At 38.1% G+C, this 18,352-nt stretch overlaps 2 protein-coding genes across 2 annotated transcripts; one reads left to right on the top strand and one right to left on the bottom strand.

The window, feature by feature from the left end:
- Positions 1 to 181: 181 nt before the first annotated feature.
- Positions 182 to 7,580, top strand: LOC112198617 (F-box/FBD/LRR-repeat protein At5g56420). Its single transcript, XM_024339760.2, has 2 exons — positions 182 to 201; positions 6,176 to 7,580. Exons 1-2 carry the CDS (start codon positions 182 to 184, stop codon positions 7,578 to 7,580), a joined length of 1,425 nt encoding a protein of 474 aa, XP_024195528.2.
- A 264-nt stretch (positions 7,581 to 7,844) lies between these two features.
- LOC112200010 lies at positions 7,845 to 10,353 on the bottom strand. The gene is made up of 6 exons (XM_024341007.2): positions 10,021 to 10,353; positions 9,766 to 9,921; positions 8,922 to 9,002; positions 8,712 to 8,837; positions 8,522 to 8,608; positions 7,845 to 8,236 (listed from the first exon to the last, which is right to left on the bottom strand). Exons 1-6 carry the CDS (start codon positions 10,127 to 10,129, stop codon positions 8,160 to 8,162), a joined length of 636 nt encoding a protein of 211 aa, XP_024196775.1. The 5' UTR covers positions 10,130 to 10,353; the 3' UTR covers positions 7,845 to 8,159.
- Between the last annotated feature and the right edge of the window lie 7,999 nt (positions 10,354 to 18,352).

Raw genomic sequence — 18,352 nt, 5'->3', positions numbered from 1 at the left:
AAATAATTTTATAGATAGAAACTCAATAGAGCTTGGTTACAAGCATATCGTAACACATCCAGATAACAATCGTAGAGTGTTAACAAAATACTAGAAATTTGTGTTAGCCTAAGGCCAGAGTACCCATTACATACCCTTCCGCTGTCATCTGCAGACAGAACAAGAAGATGTGGTAGTACCCATGGTGGTACATAGAGATAGGTAAACTCATTTGACGTTTCATGCTCCACCATTATAGAATAATTTGAATCCTCTTTCAGTACTACTCCAGAAGATGCAATAGTACCACTTATGTCAATGTAAACATATTTGACTGGTTTAAAACCTCTAGGATCTCAAATACGAAACCCTAGCAAATTAGAGCTCATTAGTTTGGCTCACAAGAGAGCCCAATTCCAACAAACTTTCACCCATTTAGGTCCCAAACCTCCATGGGGCCCCCAATCATATTTTACTTTGGGCACCTAGCATAGTTCGGGCACCCTATCAAAACCCGGCCTCCGATCTCTAGCAGCACAGCTGCTTCTCAACCCATCGACCAGCCGCGCCATTGCCATGCAATCATTCGAAGCAGACTCCATCGCCGTGCCCGCAGATCGATGCGTGTGTCTCTTCATCTTCAGTCTGTATCCCCTTGAGTAATTAGGCTGCATCGCTCCCAGCCTCCCATCACAGTCGAATGTAGACATTGCTCGCCTAATTTCGAAGACTTGCTGCAATGGCAGATCTGTAGCCTGTCGCCGCCAGTCCAGCCCAAACGTCTCCTGCTCCCGTCCTTTATGCCAAACACTAGAAGCTTTTTTCCATCTGTGATTTGTGATGTCCATCACCGCCATCTTCAGATCCAGATCATATAGATGGCTGCCTCCCCATGGTTTCACGAAACAGGCTCCTCCAAACAAACCTAGGTCTATCTTGAGCTGAGCTCTACTTGGGTGAATCCGGGACAAACAATTTTGCACCCACCGAGCCTTGGGTCTCCCCGGATTAGACCACCAATCCATCTCATTCACATCATCCACTTCATTCCGGTGAGAGTCAAAAGAGGTTATGAAGGTTTGAGGGTTAGATTGGGTGGTTTCCACATGAGGTTGGCGTTGGAGGGCCATCAACAAATGGCTTAGGACAGAGACCGTAGCCGGCCGCCATTGTTGGAACGCAAAGCCGAGGAGGCCAGGCTTTAGGAGGCTAGGCTTGAAACGCAGAGCCATTTCTACATCCTAATAGTAGTAGTTATTTGAAAGTGATATAATATGTTTTATTGAATTATAAATTGACATGTGGACAAAAAGAGGAAAGATAAATATAACTTTTACTTTAACTATTTATAATTCACTAGCTAAATATAACTATTAATTTTACGTAAGGGTAAATTTAATTTAGATATTACTAGTCTATTGAAGTTGAATTTTTCTTTAAAAATTGTTATATTTTAATTAAAATTTGAATTTAGAGATTAAGTGAGGAAACTATCTACTTGAACCCGGGTGATCTCTTTTGATCAAATATGGAATGTACCAGCATATAGAATAACTCCGCCGGCTAGTGGGTTACAGCCTCACCCACACAAACCATTCAATTTGCTAATCAAGATGGGGAATCATTAGTCTACACATTAATTACTTCCTACATTCTCTATGATTCTAATAGCATTATAATTACAATATTAACTTATTAAGCGTATTGACTTTACAATCATGGTATTTATTGTCCACATGGATAAGACTAGATTGCTTAGATGACTCATGAATCATAGTCATGATATATATATTTTCTTTTTTAAAAAGGAGGTACTGGGAAGGACCACAAGGAGGCATGCAATGGCCTTTTTTACCCGAAGTCCAGCACAGTGCCGCGCCAAAGACGCAGCGACACCCCCCCTCCGGGCATCGAGTACACCAAATAGGTGGGCTTGCCCTCCCCGCATAGTCTTTTCCATACACAAGGCTCGAACTTGAGACCTTTGCCTCAAGTCCCCCAACTTGCTTAAGGAGCACAGTCAACTTGCCAACTGAATTGGACCATGTGGGTATAGTCATGATATATATAACACTCAAGGTGGGGACTGGTCAATAGGCAGGAAATTGACTCTTGAAATAGAAATTTCGGTAATGCCTCGTTTATTTATTTTGTTTTTTTGGATAATCTCGTTTATTTATTTCTAAGTGAAAGGATCAAAATTGAATATTAATTGCCGAAAAGAAAAGCAAGCCCAGATTTAGCATTTCATATTTCGATGACAGACAAGGACTCGGATTTGATTGACAATGAATGATACAGTAGCAAATTAACATGGACATGAAAGCCAGTGTTGTGGATAGATACTAGATTCAATTTCCAATGGCTAGAGAGCAGTGAATCAAGTCATAGCTTTCACTGCTACAGCACTAACCCTAAAGCAAAAACTGAGAAACCAACTAGGGTTTTGGTGCCCAAAATACAAAAGAGTTGCCCAAAAAGAAGAGTTCCCCGATGGGCAGGAAACGAAACTAGAAACAAGAATGGAAACTTTAGTGACTTGCGAGGCACGGAAACCAATAACTTGAACAAGGAAAAAAAAAAAACACAGATACAGAGAGCGGGACAAGTTGGTGATGTGTTGAGATGGAGTAAAAGCAGCAATAATTCAAACACGAGATTCGAATAACATGTATATACAGCTTAGTGGAATTCGATTCGAATGGTTTGAGTGCAATCAAATTTTTTTTTGAACAGGAGTGCAATCAAATTCAAGGGTCAGTCAGCCTTTCTGTACACTAATCTACTACTATGATACAGGACACCTTAATGGGACGGGGAGGAGCCGTACGCCGCCGTTTTAGGGGGCTGCCGTACTTTAGGGGCGAGGCTGATGAGTTTGAGAGAGATTCAAAGATTTAATGTGATGGGATGTGATGGGGGTCATAGGGCCGGGGGACAGCTTAGCTTGGCTTTTGGCTTTAGGGGTTGTGTTTATTTATTTTATTGTACTATGGTTTAGGGTTTGTAAGCTTTGCAGCTCAGACTAGTTGCTTTACAATGGGGTTTGGATGAGGGATTGATTGGTGAGCTTTGAGTGACTGAGGGAGTTTAGATTTTGGAGAGGACTACTGAAGATTCAGGGGGGAGGAATACTAATCATGATTCATGGGTAGCTTAGGCTTCAGCTTTCTCCCAGCTTTGTCATTCATGATGATATGAATGACGAAGTTTGGGATCCATCATATGAACGAATTTATGCTGGGTTTACTTTTGCCCCCACGTACGTACTGGGATACATGAACACATCATATAGAAACTAGACTACTGGTTTATGTTTTTGGAATGTGATTTGGAGTCGGAGAAAGAAAGAAGGTAAAAGGGTGAATTGCTTTTCTTTACTTTTCTCTTGCTCGGATTATAAGAAGAAAAGTATTAGTAGGTATGTGAAAAAGTAAAAGTTGTATATCTCAAATTCTCAGTTCCTTAACGTACACAAATCAGTTGGCTCATTTCATTTGGCACCATCTAGTTTAAAAAAAAATTATTCAATGTATCAAAAATTATGTCTAGTCTTTACAAGAACAATTTGCACAATATTTCACGTCTTATTTTCTTACTTTGAGAAATGAACTATATTGAGAATGTTAAGGGGTGAGAGTTACCACATGCAGTATTATAAGTTATTTTTAACCCTAATCTTAGGATTAATTGATTATGACGGAGATCATTTTTTGTTTTTGTTTTGGGTCTGATAATGATGGAGATCAATACTACTAGCAAAGACGGCACAACTGAAATATGAGACTCATGGTTTTGAGTCCATCCAAAGGTTCTCCAATTTCCTCCACTTTTCACAAAGAGAGGAGGAATACATGACCATCACCCCATCCCAATTTCTCTTTTACCTCTTTGGATGACGTTGAAATTTCACGCAAAGGTCCTTGCCATTTGTGATCCCAAGCCAAATTTCCATGAGGGTTACGATCATGATCACAAAGGAAAAATGGAGGACTCGGCCCAATACATATTTGGGATTGGTATTGGGCTTGGGCTTGTGCCGAGTCCATTGTAAAGTTCATCTCGTACATAACAACGTAAACCCTAACATCGAGTCTTTATAGAGACAGGAGAATCCCTACCCGGCATTGAGCAAAGGTAGCAGAATGCAGGGTTTGCACATAAACAATCGAACCCACCAGCTGACATGCATGGAGAACATTCATAGAAACGCAAGCTAGAATTTATCATCTAATTAGGAAAAGAAAATCTTGACCAATATCCTTATGAGTCCAGGAATCCAGGACCCTTATTATAATAGGGAAACCTAGTACAAATTGGAATGTCTTAAACTCTGGAACTTTTTTGTTTTTTTGTTTTTATTTTTAAAAGGATTTTGGAACCCAATCTTGAGGGGACAGAAAACCTGAACCCCAAGTTACAAAAAAACAATTACAATCATTCTCGTAAAAAACATCCTATATGATAACAAGAGTCTCATCTAACCAAACATCATCAATGGAAAATAAACTAGTAAGGAGAGCAAGCCTATTTGCTACATTATTTGTTTCATGGTAAATATGTCGGATTCTAACTGATTGAAAAACATTTAATTAATCTTAAAAACTTGATTTACCTCCGAAAAATTCTTCTCCTCCCCATTGAGAGCAGCAATTAAAATGGCAGAGTGGCTTTCAATATCAATGTCAGACCAATCTTGGTGAATACCAAGTAGTAGACCAGCTCTACACACCTTAGCTTCCATATTAAGGGTCGAGTATGCATGTACAATAGGTTTAGCTAAAGCAGCAATACCCGAACCCGAATCATTTCTGACCACCACGCCAATGCCCCCACAACCATCTTCCACTCTAAATGCATCGTCGTAATGCGTTGATATATATTTCAGTCTACCACAAGGTGATTTTTGCCACTTGGTAAGAGGCCTCTTCTTCTTCCTCACAGCCTTAGGATGGTACTTCTAAAACTCATCCAACAATTTGATAGTCCTCGAGATCATATTCATGGGCTGTATCCAGCACCTTTCCACACCATATTATTTCTCTCAGCCCAAAATAGTTTTGCTGGTCAACAGTAAGCTCTGGGCCAATACAAATATTTAGTTGGGCCAACACATATCACACTCTTCGAACCCATGCAATTACACAAACACAGTACAAATTAACTGAAACCCTAGCATTGAGCTGGAAGATCACCATACACTCGTACACCAAAAACCAAAAAGTCTAGCGGAATGAAGGACAATGGAGATCTCAAAAGTGCACATGAAGATTCAAAATCATAACTCCAAGCTGCGGAAGGTATTGGAGATGACAGGATCAGTGCATTACTGGATGAGATTCTCTGTCATATACTCTCTCTGTCATATACTTTCTATTCTCATTCATTTATATATGAGGATAATGCAGCTTGCATTGAACAAATGAAGCTAAGTTTCATCAAGGGAGACAACACCAAACATATATCGCTTAAGTTCTTTTACAATCAGCAACAACAAACACTTCTAAAGATTGAAATGAATCAAATCCGATCTTAGGATAATGTAGCGGACTTATTTACTAAGTCGTTACCTAAATCCACATTCGAGAAGCATGTGCAGAGCATTGGAATGAGAAAATTATCCGAACACCCACGATTGTAGCAATCAGGGGGAGATCTCGACATTAGAAGGAGGTATAATGTCTACATGTTTGGTCTCGAAGAATGAAGGACATGTTGTACTTTTTTTTCTCCTCCCAAAGGTTGTTTTTGTCCCACAGGGTTTTTATTACTCAAGCAAGGTTTTAACGAGGCAACATTTGAAGCGTCATGATGTCAAAAGCGATACCAAGTTTGAGTAGCACAATGGGGAGTGTTGAAGGATATTTGACTTTAGTGTGTCTTGTCAAACTAGAATTACTTTCTATAGTTGTAATAGGAGAGAATGTTGTAGGTTCCTTTTTCTAGATAGAATAGGATTCTTTGCACTCCAAGACACTCTATATATATGGGATTCTATTATCAATGAAAGACACAACTATTCTCTACAATCTTCTCTGCATCCTTTATCCTTAAACACGTAGATCTGGAAGATCGCCATACACTCATACACCAAAAACCGAAAGCCCAGCGGAATGAAGGACAGTGGAGATCACAAACGTGCACATGAAGATTCAAAATCACAACTCCAAGCTGCGGAAGGTATTGGAGATGACAGGATCAGTGCGTTACCGGATGAGATTCTCTGTCATATACTCTCTCTCCTCATCCCGTTATATTCTGTCCGGACCACCGTCTTGTCTAAGAGGTGGAACAACTTGTGGACTAGTTGTATTACCAACCTTGATTTCGACATGTATGATTTCCGTTCATCACGGGATAACTATCGCATTTTCGTCACGTTCGTTGATCGGGTGTTGGCCTTACGCGACTCATCGTTAGACATCAGAAGATTTCGTGTTGATTGGGTCGATTATGAAGATTTCTCTATTACTGATCGTTGGATACGTGCCGCCATCAAGGCTAATGTAGTTGAGCTTGTTGTTTCTTTAAGTGTGGATTGTTGTGGTGAACCTGACTTGGTGCGTCCTTTCGAAATGCCTCGAAGTGTTTTTACCTGCAAATCACTGGTGGCTTTGAAGGTGAAGTCAGATTATCTTACCTATTCTCTTCCTACAACAGGTTGTTGTTTCCCAAATCTCAAGTTCCTTCATTTTTCTTCTAGGCATAATTCTGATTCGGCCTTTGAGGAAAATCTTTTCCGTAGCTGCCCTGTACTTGAAGAGTTGACTATAGAAGGACATCATAAGAAAGATGTTTTGAATTTCAACATATCTGCACCTGAATTGCGGACACTAACGACCATCATCTCAGAAGAAAGTGATGAAGAATTTGATGAATCGGATGAAGATTCTGGCGGAGAAGGTTCTGGAGAATATAGGGTAGAACCCTGCAATTTCTTTATCGATGCCCCAAAACTAGAAAACCTTTGTGTTGCGGGAGAGGTTATGTCAACGTATATTTTGGAGAACTCAACCTCCTTAGTTCAAGCCAAAGTTCAACTCCAAGAGTTCCATGAAGCTTGTGCTGACCGTGTTGCTGAGTTCTTGGATAGAATTTCAAGCGTCAGATATATGGTCCTTTCAGCTCCTGATTTTAAGCCTTGTTTGCCGCATGTTTTTAGTAATTTGATCAAGCTAGAGCTGGTTTTTTACAATCAGTCTTGCTGGAAATGGCTTGCCGACGTGCTTAACATATCGCCTAATCTAGAATATCTTGTCTTAGACTTTGCAAAAATAAAATCAGGAGGACGAGATTCATTGCCTGATTTGGAATCTTTTGGCGATGACTTTGCAAGCATCAACATGAGAGAAGGATGGGATTCCTTCCATCCACCTGAGTTTTTTCCTAGGTGTTTGTCTTCACAGCTCAAGACTATCTCCATAAAGGGATTCAAAGGAACACCGAATGAGATTGGCGTGGCAGTGTATCTGTTAATCTATGGTGAAGTTCTAAATAAGGTGATTGTTTCTTGTGAAAGTTGTTCCAGCATTCGCGGTGCAAAGGAGAAGATTTTATCCTTTGTAAAGGGTTCAAAGACATGTCAAGTTAGTTTTATCTGAGAAAGTTAGTTTTATCTAAGATGTGGTTTTTGAGTTCAATTAAAAGGAGGTCAAAAACTTGCAACAAAAGCTTCCATCATGGTATTTTATTTTTCTCAAAGGTATGTTAGTATCTTTTGGTTATTGACTTGGTTTGCAGCTACGAGAATATTTCAAGTTTAATTCTGTCTAATACTTGGAAGTCTCTAGTCTTCTTTGTTTCTTTAAGTTATCAACGGGTTGAAGGCCGCAAGTTTCTTATTATACAAGTAACCAGCCAAGTAATTCTCTTTCTTAATACTGGATAGTATTTGGGTCTCAAGAACTAGTCTGTATAAAGAATACAAGCAGATTACTAAAATGCACTGCCATCTTTGTTTTTTGCTGGAGTTCAAAATGTCTCAAAGTGCCTACTAACCTACATCTTGAAAGAAGTACAAAAACCAAGCCCAAATATGAACCTATATCTTCCGGCAGGCAACAGGTCTCAGTTATATACAAAAACAGAAACACACTTCAACTATGTGTGAATGAAAGAAAAATTGAAATGATCACCTCACTGAATACATGTGGTAACTTAGCTAACTAACCTGACTAATTTCATATCCCATGAACCATAACAACAAACATTATGAGGATCACCAATGTAATGGAGTTTGCATGTGTAGTCGAGCTACCTGTACATGAGAAAAAGGCAGAGAAAATGAATTCAGCATTACACTGTCAATACGAATAACTCAAACAGATACTTTAATCCCATTAGTATAGCTGTTGGAAGTAGCATTCAACTGAAATTTCTGAGTAAAATAAGCTCCTAGAAGAGTCAAAAGTCAAATAATATATGTTTTGTTGTACTGCTTTCAATAAGTAAAGTTTCCACCAGAAGTGCAAGAGTTCACCCCCCAACACACAACACATACTTGACAGAACAGTCAGTTTCTATTCTACACCATAATTCTTACTATTGTCAGCCAATGCAGGTGGTGGAGGACTAGTAGACTTATTTGACACCGAAATACCAAGGTTTGCACAATCGATTCCAATTGCACCTTAAATACAAAGAGTGAAACAGTCAGACATTATCTTCTCATCTGCATTGCTGCATACTCATTCATCATCATTATCAGTATTTAAAAACTTAGGTGCTCTTACATTCTTTAAAGCAAGGGAAGGTAGTCACATTGAGCAGGTTATAATAACCTTCTCCACATTCACATTTGTACGCCAATTTTGATGTCTTGTTGCAAGTTCCACCTCCACAATCCATCCAATAGCAAGCTATAAGACAAAAAATATATAATAAGTGAGTTTATCTAGGAAAAGAAGGAGAAAAAAACAGTCTGTTAGTATAAGAGTCAATACGATCAAAGATTGATGTGTTGGTCTTGTTCGATTTATCTGAAATTGGGGCTGGTGCTTTTGCACAGGAGTAATCCAGGTTACCTATAAACATCCACAACCATATATCAGCAACCTCAAAATCATGACATTGGTTAGAAATTGTTCATGTAACATTATATAAATCTTTGACTTACGGGTAGAATATCAAAGTAAAAAGGAAAGTTACACTCAAAATCTTTTGACTTATAGGTAAGATATCAAAATCACAGCTTTGCAATTAGAAGTGTATGCATATCTCACAAAGACAAGATTAGTGTGCGTCTGTGTGACTAACATGCACTACCAAATTAAATTAAATGGGCATTGTTTATTAACAGATTTTGTCCTTTGGGGTCAGCTGTTTGTCATGGTTTGATATATACTTCAATTTTACCTGAAATGTAAGCTGTTCTGCATGTTTAAATTTTAGTCCCGGTTACTTGCCCTGTCTTAATTGCGGAGAACAAAGGCTATCCATATACCAAAAACCCCTTACCCCCAAGTTCCCAACCAGTTACCACTGAGCAAAGATTACTAACATCAACCAAACTACTAAACTAAGAAACCAGCATTTAAAAGTATTAAGATTTTTTTTGCATCTTTAAGAGCTTTAAAATAACAAACACTCTTACACTCCCAGAAAAGGAAAAAAAAAAGGCGCAGACACACACACACACACAGAGATATATAAAATAAGGAGAAATATGTATATGTGTGTGTCTATATTATTTTAGTCGAGAAGATATAATTTGACTGTTATTACTAGATACAGTCCATAATCTACTTGTTTATGAATTATGGAACGAGAAAGACTGACAGGCCTTACAATTGGGAATCACACAAGGTAGAAACTTGAAGTGATCACTATTCTCAATAGTGGTCCGATTCCACCCAGAATCACATTCACATTCGAAAAAGAAAGTGCTGCTGGTTGAAGGCTTGCATGTCCCTTTACCACATTCTATGCCTTTGCAAACATCAACTGTGATCAGAAACCACCATTCCAAGCGATAGTGAGATAAAAATGAAAATCAAAGAAAGCCCAGTAATTTAAAAGCAAAAGAATGAGAATGAAACAAACCCATGACTGGAGAGATAACAGGAGCCAATATGTCGCCTAATGACTCGGCAGTGACAGATTCAAGAGGAAGAAACATGGCAAGAAAAACACAGATAATGGGGAAAGCCATATTCTGAAGTCTCAGAATTTGCAGATACTAAGACAGAGGCAGAACAGAAGCTGGCTGGAAATGAATGAGAGAGAGACAAAGGGAAGGAAGGGCGGTGAGGTATGCTTGTGATTTAATATTTGACCTGTGGATGAGATGAACTTTGAATTAGAATGCTCTATAGTACTAGTTAAGATTTGCTATAACGTGGCTGAGCTTCAAAGGTTTACTCCTTTGCAAGGGCAAAAGTAGGTCGTTGGGAGTTGGGGTATGGATCTTTTTTCAATACATGGACACGTCAGATTTATACATGGTCCATACTCTTTTGAGAAACTTTCAAAAAGTGATACGTTTACATAAGCTTTATTTATGTCACTTTTTTGGAACTCTCTACATAAGATATTTTTTCGACCACAAAATAAAAATTTACAACGAAAAATCTCGAATACAGTTAACACTTATTCTATTGGAATTGAAAGAATGAGATGCGGAGAGTGGCGGTGAGCTCTTCCATGCCATCAAATAACGAGCATGGTCAGTATCAGTTATAGCATATGTTGATATATTTTTTGACGCAGAACGGATGGCAGCCCGATTCGAGGAGTAGTTTGATCACGCAAAAGGGGGAAAACGAAAAGGTACTAGTAGCCACGGATGAACTCGGTCTCCGATTGGGGCGCGCCATAGCTTTCCGGAAAGGGAATCGTTTACTATGAGCTGTGGGCCTTTTCGGGCTTTCGGGATCGTTTAGGGCCTCAAAACGCAGTTTTTCTATTTTTTCCGAATTTTGGTTTTCTAGTCTATTTTGCATTGTTTTCGTTTTTACCCATGAGCTTTAGAGTTTCATTGTTAGTCGCCCTAGGGTTTATTTTCTCTTATTTAAGCAGCCTTAAGCGGCTGCAGAACGTATCTTTTATCATATTATCAATTAAATTGAGATTTATCTCTAGTGGATTCCAGAAACTTTGTTCTAGGTTTATTGCTTGTAAACCTTAGGTGATCTTTCCGACTGCATCATTTCTTGTAGCTGTTGAGAGAGCATTTGGATGTTATTTTTATCAGGAACCTTATCCGTAAGGAAGGAAAAATAGCACCCTTTATGCTATCCAATATTAGCTTCCCTTTGTATAAGATTTATAGATTGTTCATACTTATTTGGTCAATACCGTGAACCTTTAAAGAACTTCTTTATCGATATGTCACTTGGTTCCCTCAAATCTGACCACTGCTCAAGTAGTATGTACCGGATTACCGGCTACTTTGTCCTTAACATGATTGAAATTACAATTCATGGTTAATGTGTGATGGAGATGTGATTACGACCATCTTCACCACCACTAAAAGCTTTTAAGTTGAGGTAGGTAAAATTCTTTTTCCCTCATAATGTGGTTTTGAAAACTTGTTCATAGCAAGTCATTTTAGAACAGAGCTTTATGTAAAACTTGTGACGACTGTACTTGAAAGTTTCCTACTTATTATTGTGGGTAGATTCAAGTCGATAATCCATATGCCATAGACATAGAGTTAGGGTTAGGGTAAGGGATTTGAACCTAAGAACCGTTTGGAAAAATATTCAAAGAGCCAACTCTTTAGACTTTAATTATAGGCCACCAAGAGGAGCAGCAAAATATTAATTGAACTTTGAAGTTTGGAGTAGAGCTGATTTCATTGATGATGGCAACGAAAAGTTCCAAGTGATTAGGCAGGAAACAGTTGTAAATGGCCATTCAATTTTGAAATATGCCCAATGACCATACATAAACATTAAATTTTTTTAGCAAATTACCAATAAATACAAACTCGCTCAAATAATTCCCACGTGCAGAGTTGAAGGGATTCAAATTTGCTCACCACCCTATTAAAACTTGCCACATCATATAGAATTAATTGAAATTATTTTTTAATAAAACATCATGATTAACTATAATTGTGTTTTATAACACATGACAGTTTTGTATTGAGTGGTGGTATCACCACCAAAATATTGGTGGTGAGCAAATTTGAATCCGAGTTGAAGGGACTTATTTCCTTGCGGTGAGCTCATAAAGTCCACGTAGACATGCAGGCAAATTCTTTATTTTTTACTGACGAAAATGTCCCTTAACGCACGTAGAGAGAGAGAGAGAGAGAGAGAGAGAGAGAGAGAGAGAGAGAGAGAGAGAGAGAGAGAGAGACAGAGACAGAGACAGAGACAGAGAGAACAAATCTGGACCGGGATCGAGATCGGGTCAATCAAGGAGACGAATTTTGAAATCTCACTCAAATATGAAGTTTGATTTGTAACCCAGAGACAGAAGAGATCTAGATCAATATCTATATTTGGATCGAGATTGAGATCAATCAAGGCAATGAATCTAAAATTTTCATTCAAACATGAACTTTGAATTGTAGATTTAACACTTTGAGGTATGTTTTTCTATATTTTGAATTTTTCTATTCCATTTCTATTGAAATTCACAATGGGTTGTCTTGCATGTGGATTTTCTTGTTAATTCAGACTTACTTTTTATTATGTTCATGGTGTTGTAATCAAATGCTAGCTGATATATATAATATGACTGTTTTTTTTTTTGGTTAATGCATCTGATTTTACTTAATCCTTGGTGTTTATTTAGGTTTTCACAGTTCTGTTTTCATGAAGTAGTTGGTTAATTCAAGTCTCTTCTTGCAGGGTATTTTAATTTCTATCCAGTGGCTGAGCTAGATGTTTTGTTCCTATTACACAGTTTGTTACCGTTACATATAATGACGGTAAAGTTCTTAGGAATTCTAGTTATCTACTAAATCCCTACTGACCCTCATTAGCAATTAACATATTCCTACTAACCTACAATAGGATTACTTTATTCCTACTGATCCTCAGTAGCAATTTTCTATTTTTATACTAATCTTCCGTATGAACTATTGGTTTTCATATTGACTCGTAGTTAATTCCCTATTTCAGTAGCTAGTACACAATTCTCAATTACCAACTTCAGACTGACCGTCAATAGGAAACACATCCTTGCTACTGACAATCAATAGTATTGATACATTACTAATGTGTCACTTTCATTTAGTAGTAGTCACCCAATTTCCACTCATAATGAGGCAAGAAATATTCAATTCCTTACTGATTTTGTTAGCAATTACCCAATTATTAATTGTTTGTTACAATTATACTAAAGTAATAACCAAATTCTCTGTTGGTACTCAGTAGTGATCATCTAATGGATGCTGATGAGTCTAAATGTTTTCCATATGAACTTCATCTATTTAGTAGATTTAATAGTTTAGTTCTCTCTTCATACATGTCTATAGCTTCACTTTTAATATGTATTACTTAATCATTTAGATATACGAAATAAAGTTGCACCAACAAATACTGTATATCAGTAACTTAAACTATATATAATAACAATTGACATGTTCATAATTTGTTAATTATTTATAGTTTCACAACATGCCTACCAAAAAATGTTCATAAACTATGGATAACACGTGAAGAGTGCAAACAAAAAGAAGGAAGTATAAACTCAATGTCAAGAACAGAGGCAAAGACCAAGAATGTAGCAAAGGAGAAATATTGTATTGTGGTACAAAACTAATCTCAAAATTTACTTGTCATTAAAGTTGAAGGTGTTTTTGGAATGTCAATCAAGTGTAACATTGACAAAGCTAATGCAAAATTGCAAGATTTTTGAATGTTATTGTTGGTCAATAGTAATTGTATAATACTTGCCTTGGTTTAGATGAAAATGGTTGGCCAAATATTTTTGGTTTATTTCATTTTATTGTCCATGCGGTGGCAGTTAGGTAATGATTAGTCATTTTGAAGCTGCAGTGGCAATGTGGTAATTACTGGTCAATAGAAAGATGCGGTGGCAATTTTGTAATTAATGTAAATTTTAAAGTTTATTTCGTATTAGATAGAAATATAATAAACCGCATGGTATTACGTTAATTTCTGTTTGCGCATGGATATTAGGCTGGGTCAATTTACCTTATTGGTAAATTGCTCATTTTTTCATGATTATCGAGCAAGCCATCTTCAATGGCCTCAGGATAACCTAATTTTTCAAGTTCCACCTCTACAATCAATTTAGTTGCAAGCCATATATACAAGACCAATCAACTGTATGAAATTCATTACTGTTATGACAAAGATGCTCTTGATAGCTTTTCTCTGACCTAGCACTATCGTTTCTAGGGTTTATAGTTGATGGCCGTGTACAACTAGTCTACGACAATTCTCAACCTTCTTCCATGGCGGACTCACTCTCCACCCTGCAGGGTACAACCTTTGCCTTGTCTGATGAGGCTCATATTGACCTCGGGTTGGCCGGTGAGGCATCCCTGCAAGATAATCACTATTATATGGTGGGGAAACTGCTCACACGAAACCCTAATATTGCTGGCTTTGTTGGATCCATCACTACCATCTAGAGGATGAGATAAGGGCTATCAGTACACGCTGTTGGGGAGCGTTTTGTGTTCCAATTTGATCATGAATCAGATCGGAACAAATACCTCCATGGTGGCCCTGGTTTTAACGAAACATCATGCTGGTAGTGGCGCCATATGTCGGTGTATCAATTGTAGACTTTGTCCCACTTCACTCCTTGGAGATCTGGATGGTAGTGAAAGGACTGCCACCAAAACTTCAAAACAAACTCGCTCTATCCATGATAGGATCTTCTAACGGGAAAGTAGAAAGTTTTGATCAAGTGGCTCTCCATCGAAAGGATGAAAAATGATGAATTTGTCTGGTGATTGACACAAGGTGTCGATTTAGATTCTTTTGTAAGTTCTCTTTCTCTACTACAATGGTGGTTGATTTGTCTTTTTTTTTATGAAAGGGTGAAAGGGTTGTGCAAGAACTATGGATTTGTTTCTTCATGATATGGAGGGTTGTGATATGCTCTTTGTCAAAGAGAATGAGGAGTTGCAGATGGCAGTGCCAGTGGGTGAGATGGTGAGTTTGTCAATTGTGGCCGCAGTGGGAGGTTCTCGCACTGTTACTGTGCCTAGGGTTTATGGTAATTCTAAGGTCCCTAGAAAGCCTAGAATTTAAGGAGACCTAGGGTTTATGTCCTAAGTTGCAGCAAAACAGGCTTTCAGCACCGAAATCAAGCTGCCTTCTTCTCCCATCTGAACTCTGGGTTTCAAGCCTCGGGTCTGTTGAAGAATGGGTCGCTGTCTGTCACGCCCCTGATTTTTAACACAAATAAAAATTGATGTATAATCCCATAATTATACATGCGTAATGGTTCAGCTATCAATACAAAATACCTGGAAACTTTTTCCTTTTAAACCAAGTATATACTGATGCCCTGAACCCACTATGTCAATACAGACCCGCTCCCCAGAGTCATATATTACATACGCTTACGAATTAAATTGTCACCACAAAATAAAACGTAAATGCTCCTCAAAGCTTACTACACAACAGAAGTCTTTATCAACGGTAAAGTCACAAAAATGGCTTCCTACCGTAAAGCTGCAAAGACATTACCTCAACTTTAGCCACGATTATCCTGATCTGCAGAATTAATCCCTACACCATTGAATAGTGCACCGGGTTGCCACACAACAAACCCTGTAAGCTTATGAAAGATTGTATGAGTAAACTCAAAACCATAAAGCAGAAACACATTCTTAAGTCACCTTAACCTAAACAACGATAAGCACATAACTCACAACTACAACCATCTGTTTGATAACCTTCCATAACATGCTTATGTAGGTCAACTCGTGATTGAAACCACATGCTCAGATTCTCAACCTAGCATCCAATTACACAAATTCTAGTCAAACAAAACCTCCTCAAATAATGTTTGGAAATCCTTTGACGCACAATGACGAGTCACAAAGATCACACTCATTTCCTTCCCACCGGAAGCCTTTGCCATCAACATGACATCAAGGTGAAAACAATGAATCACCTTCCTATCCTCACACAGAGCACAATCGTCACCCCTATGGCCTTTAAGATCAATCAAACCATAAATCAATAAAATCAAGAAGAAAACAAGGCAATCACAATTCAAAACAAGCAAAACAATTCATAGTAACCCCTGCGTACAATTTTAGTTCAGGAGGTCACATTAAGACAAGAAATTCAAGTCATAGTAATCATCATAACTCCACACTCTGACATCCGTAGGTAACTCCGACCATCACTACAGTCCTCTCGATCTTTGTTAACTTAATAACAATTCAACTCCGCTACCAAGCAATCATCACACTGATCATCATACAGATCTCACTGGTCATCACACAGATAGCCATCATCCTACTGATCATCACACAGATTTCGCTGGTCATCACACATATAGCAATCGTCAAACTGATCATCACACAGATTTTGCCGGTCAGCACACAGATAGCAATCATCCAACTGATCATCACACAGATTTCGCCAGTCATCACACAGATAACAATCATCACAAAGATTCATCGCACTGATGTCATTGATTCATTACACAGATATTCCTACACAAGCTTTATATGACAATCATCACAAAGATTCATCACACTGATGTCATCGATTCATCACACAGATGTTCCTACACAAGTTTTACATGAAAATCATCACAAAGATTCATCACACTGATGTCATCGATTCATTACATAGATATTCTTACACAAGCTTTACATGACAATCATCACAAAGATTCATCACACTGATGTCATCAATTCATCACATAGATGTTCCTACACAAGCTATTGATAGGAGCATAAATGTGACAAATATAGTGTGAAATCCCTTACACTTTTCGTAGTTAATTCCTTGTAAAAGTCAGTTTTAACTTTGTTTTCTTTTTAGGTTGTTCGTGAATTGATTCAAGAGAAATAAGAGCTTAACGGGAGCAATGGAGCCTTGGATCATGAAGTACTGATGCAGAGGACTGAGATTGATAACCTTTTGGCCAGAAAATACAAGGGAAGTCCACAGAATTCATTGTGCAAAACAGTTGCTGCAAAGCAGAAAACTGCAGTTTCAGAATCAGCTTTCTGGGAACGGTTTTGAGGAGCAATTCTTGCATCATTCCAGCTGCAACTTTGAAGAAAGGGCCAGCGATCCATGAAGAAATGATATCATACTTCAACTACAGCCAAAGAACTGGTCAGAAGCATCAACGAGGCAGTAGGAAACCAAGCGCAAAGTAGGCTTCCCGATAAGGTAGAAACTGTCAGCTTTTCACGAAGCTTTTTGAGAGATCTTTTCCGGCGATTTACTTGGAGTTTATTTACAAAGTTTTACATGAAAATCATCACAAAGATTCATCACACTGATGTCATCGATTCATTACATAGATATTCTTACACAAGCTTTACATGACAATCATCACAAAGATTCATCACACTGATGTCATCAATTCATCACATAGATGTTCCTACACAAGCTATCATATCTTAAATCTCAATTAAGACGGTCATACTAGACTCATGGTATCTCAACACATGAAATTCTACAATCACAACTCAAAACACAATTTTACCATTCTCGAGCAATAATGAACTCATTTAAATTATTGTTCACATCACAACGAAGCCACCAATACACACACACACACACACGTAATCATCCACTCAGGAATGCCATTAATACCAACTATAGTCACAGTTAACCTAATAACTTCAAGACAATATGGTAATTATGCTCATAATAAATATCGTGAGATTTACTCACCTCTGAATCCCGCTGCGTCTTCACACGTTAACCAAGACAAGCACAAATTGCCACAATCCGCTCAACACAAGCCTGTCAAGTACCTAAACACATACGGTCTCGATTCAGTGCATGAATCACAAAGTGATTAAAGTCTGAACCCCAGTTTTGAACTAAAACCACAAAAGTGACTCCAATCGAGGCAAAACCACATCCGAGACCACCCAAAGTCTCCGGAATACTTCTACAATCGATATGTCAAAATCACAAGTCGATCGAACTCTCAAATCCTCACGGATCGAATAATCGAATGGTTCGAAACAGTAAAAATCACAACATATTCATACGATCTCCAAAAATTACGTATTATATATCAAAACGCTCGTATTGATGAGTAGATGATATATAAAACCAGAAACTATCCATTACATGACTGGAAGTCTGCCAAAACAGCACTACAGTCAGTGGCACAACCACCTCAACCACCACCGGCCAAAACTCAAAACTAGATTAATCCAACCGTCCAAAATGTCAAGAACACCAAAGAGAACAACTTTAATACCTGGGGTTCAAGTCAAATCGGCCTAGAT

This window comes from Rosa chinensis, chromosome 4, assembly GCF_002994745.2.
Source record: "Rosa chinensis cultivar Old Blush chromosome 4, RchiOBHm-V2, whole genome shotgun sequence".
Classification (NCBI taxonomy): domain Eukaryota; kingdom Viridiplantae; phylum Streptophyta; class Magnoliopsida; order Rosales; family Rosaceae; genus Rosa; species Rosa chinensis.
The sequence above is the reverse complement of the archived record's forward strand: the minus strand, read 5'-3'. Positions and strand labels throughout refer to the sequence as shown.

Excerpts from the sequence above, each read along its gene's own strand:
- LOC112198617 (XM_024339760.2), top strand. The coding sequence starts at position 182 with ATGGTGGTACATAGAGATAG. Across the intron at positions 202-6,175 it reads ATGGTGGTACATAGAGATAG|GATCAGTGCGTTACCGGATG; the intron begins GTAAACTCATTT and ends TGGAGATGACAG.
- LOC112200010 (XM_024341007.2), bottom strand. The coding sequence starts at position 10,129 with ATGGCTTTCCCCATTATCTGTGTTTTTCTTGCCATGTTTCTTCCTCTT. Across the intron at positions 9,922-10,020 it reads TGTTATCTCTCCAGTCATGG|TTGATGTTTGCAAAGGCATA; the intron begins GTTTGTTTCATT and ends TTCTGATCACAG. Across the intron at positions 8,237-8,521 it reads ACCTGCATTGGCTGACAATA|GTAGCTCGACTACACATGCA; the intron begins GTAAGAATTATG and ends TCTCATGTACAG.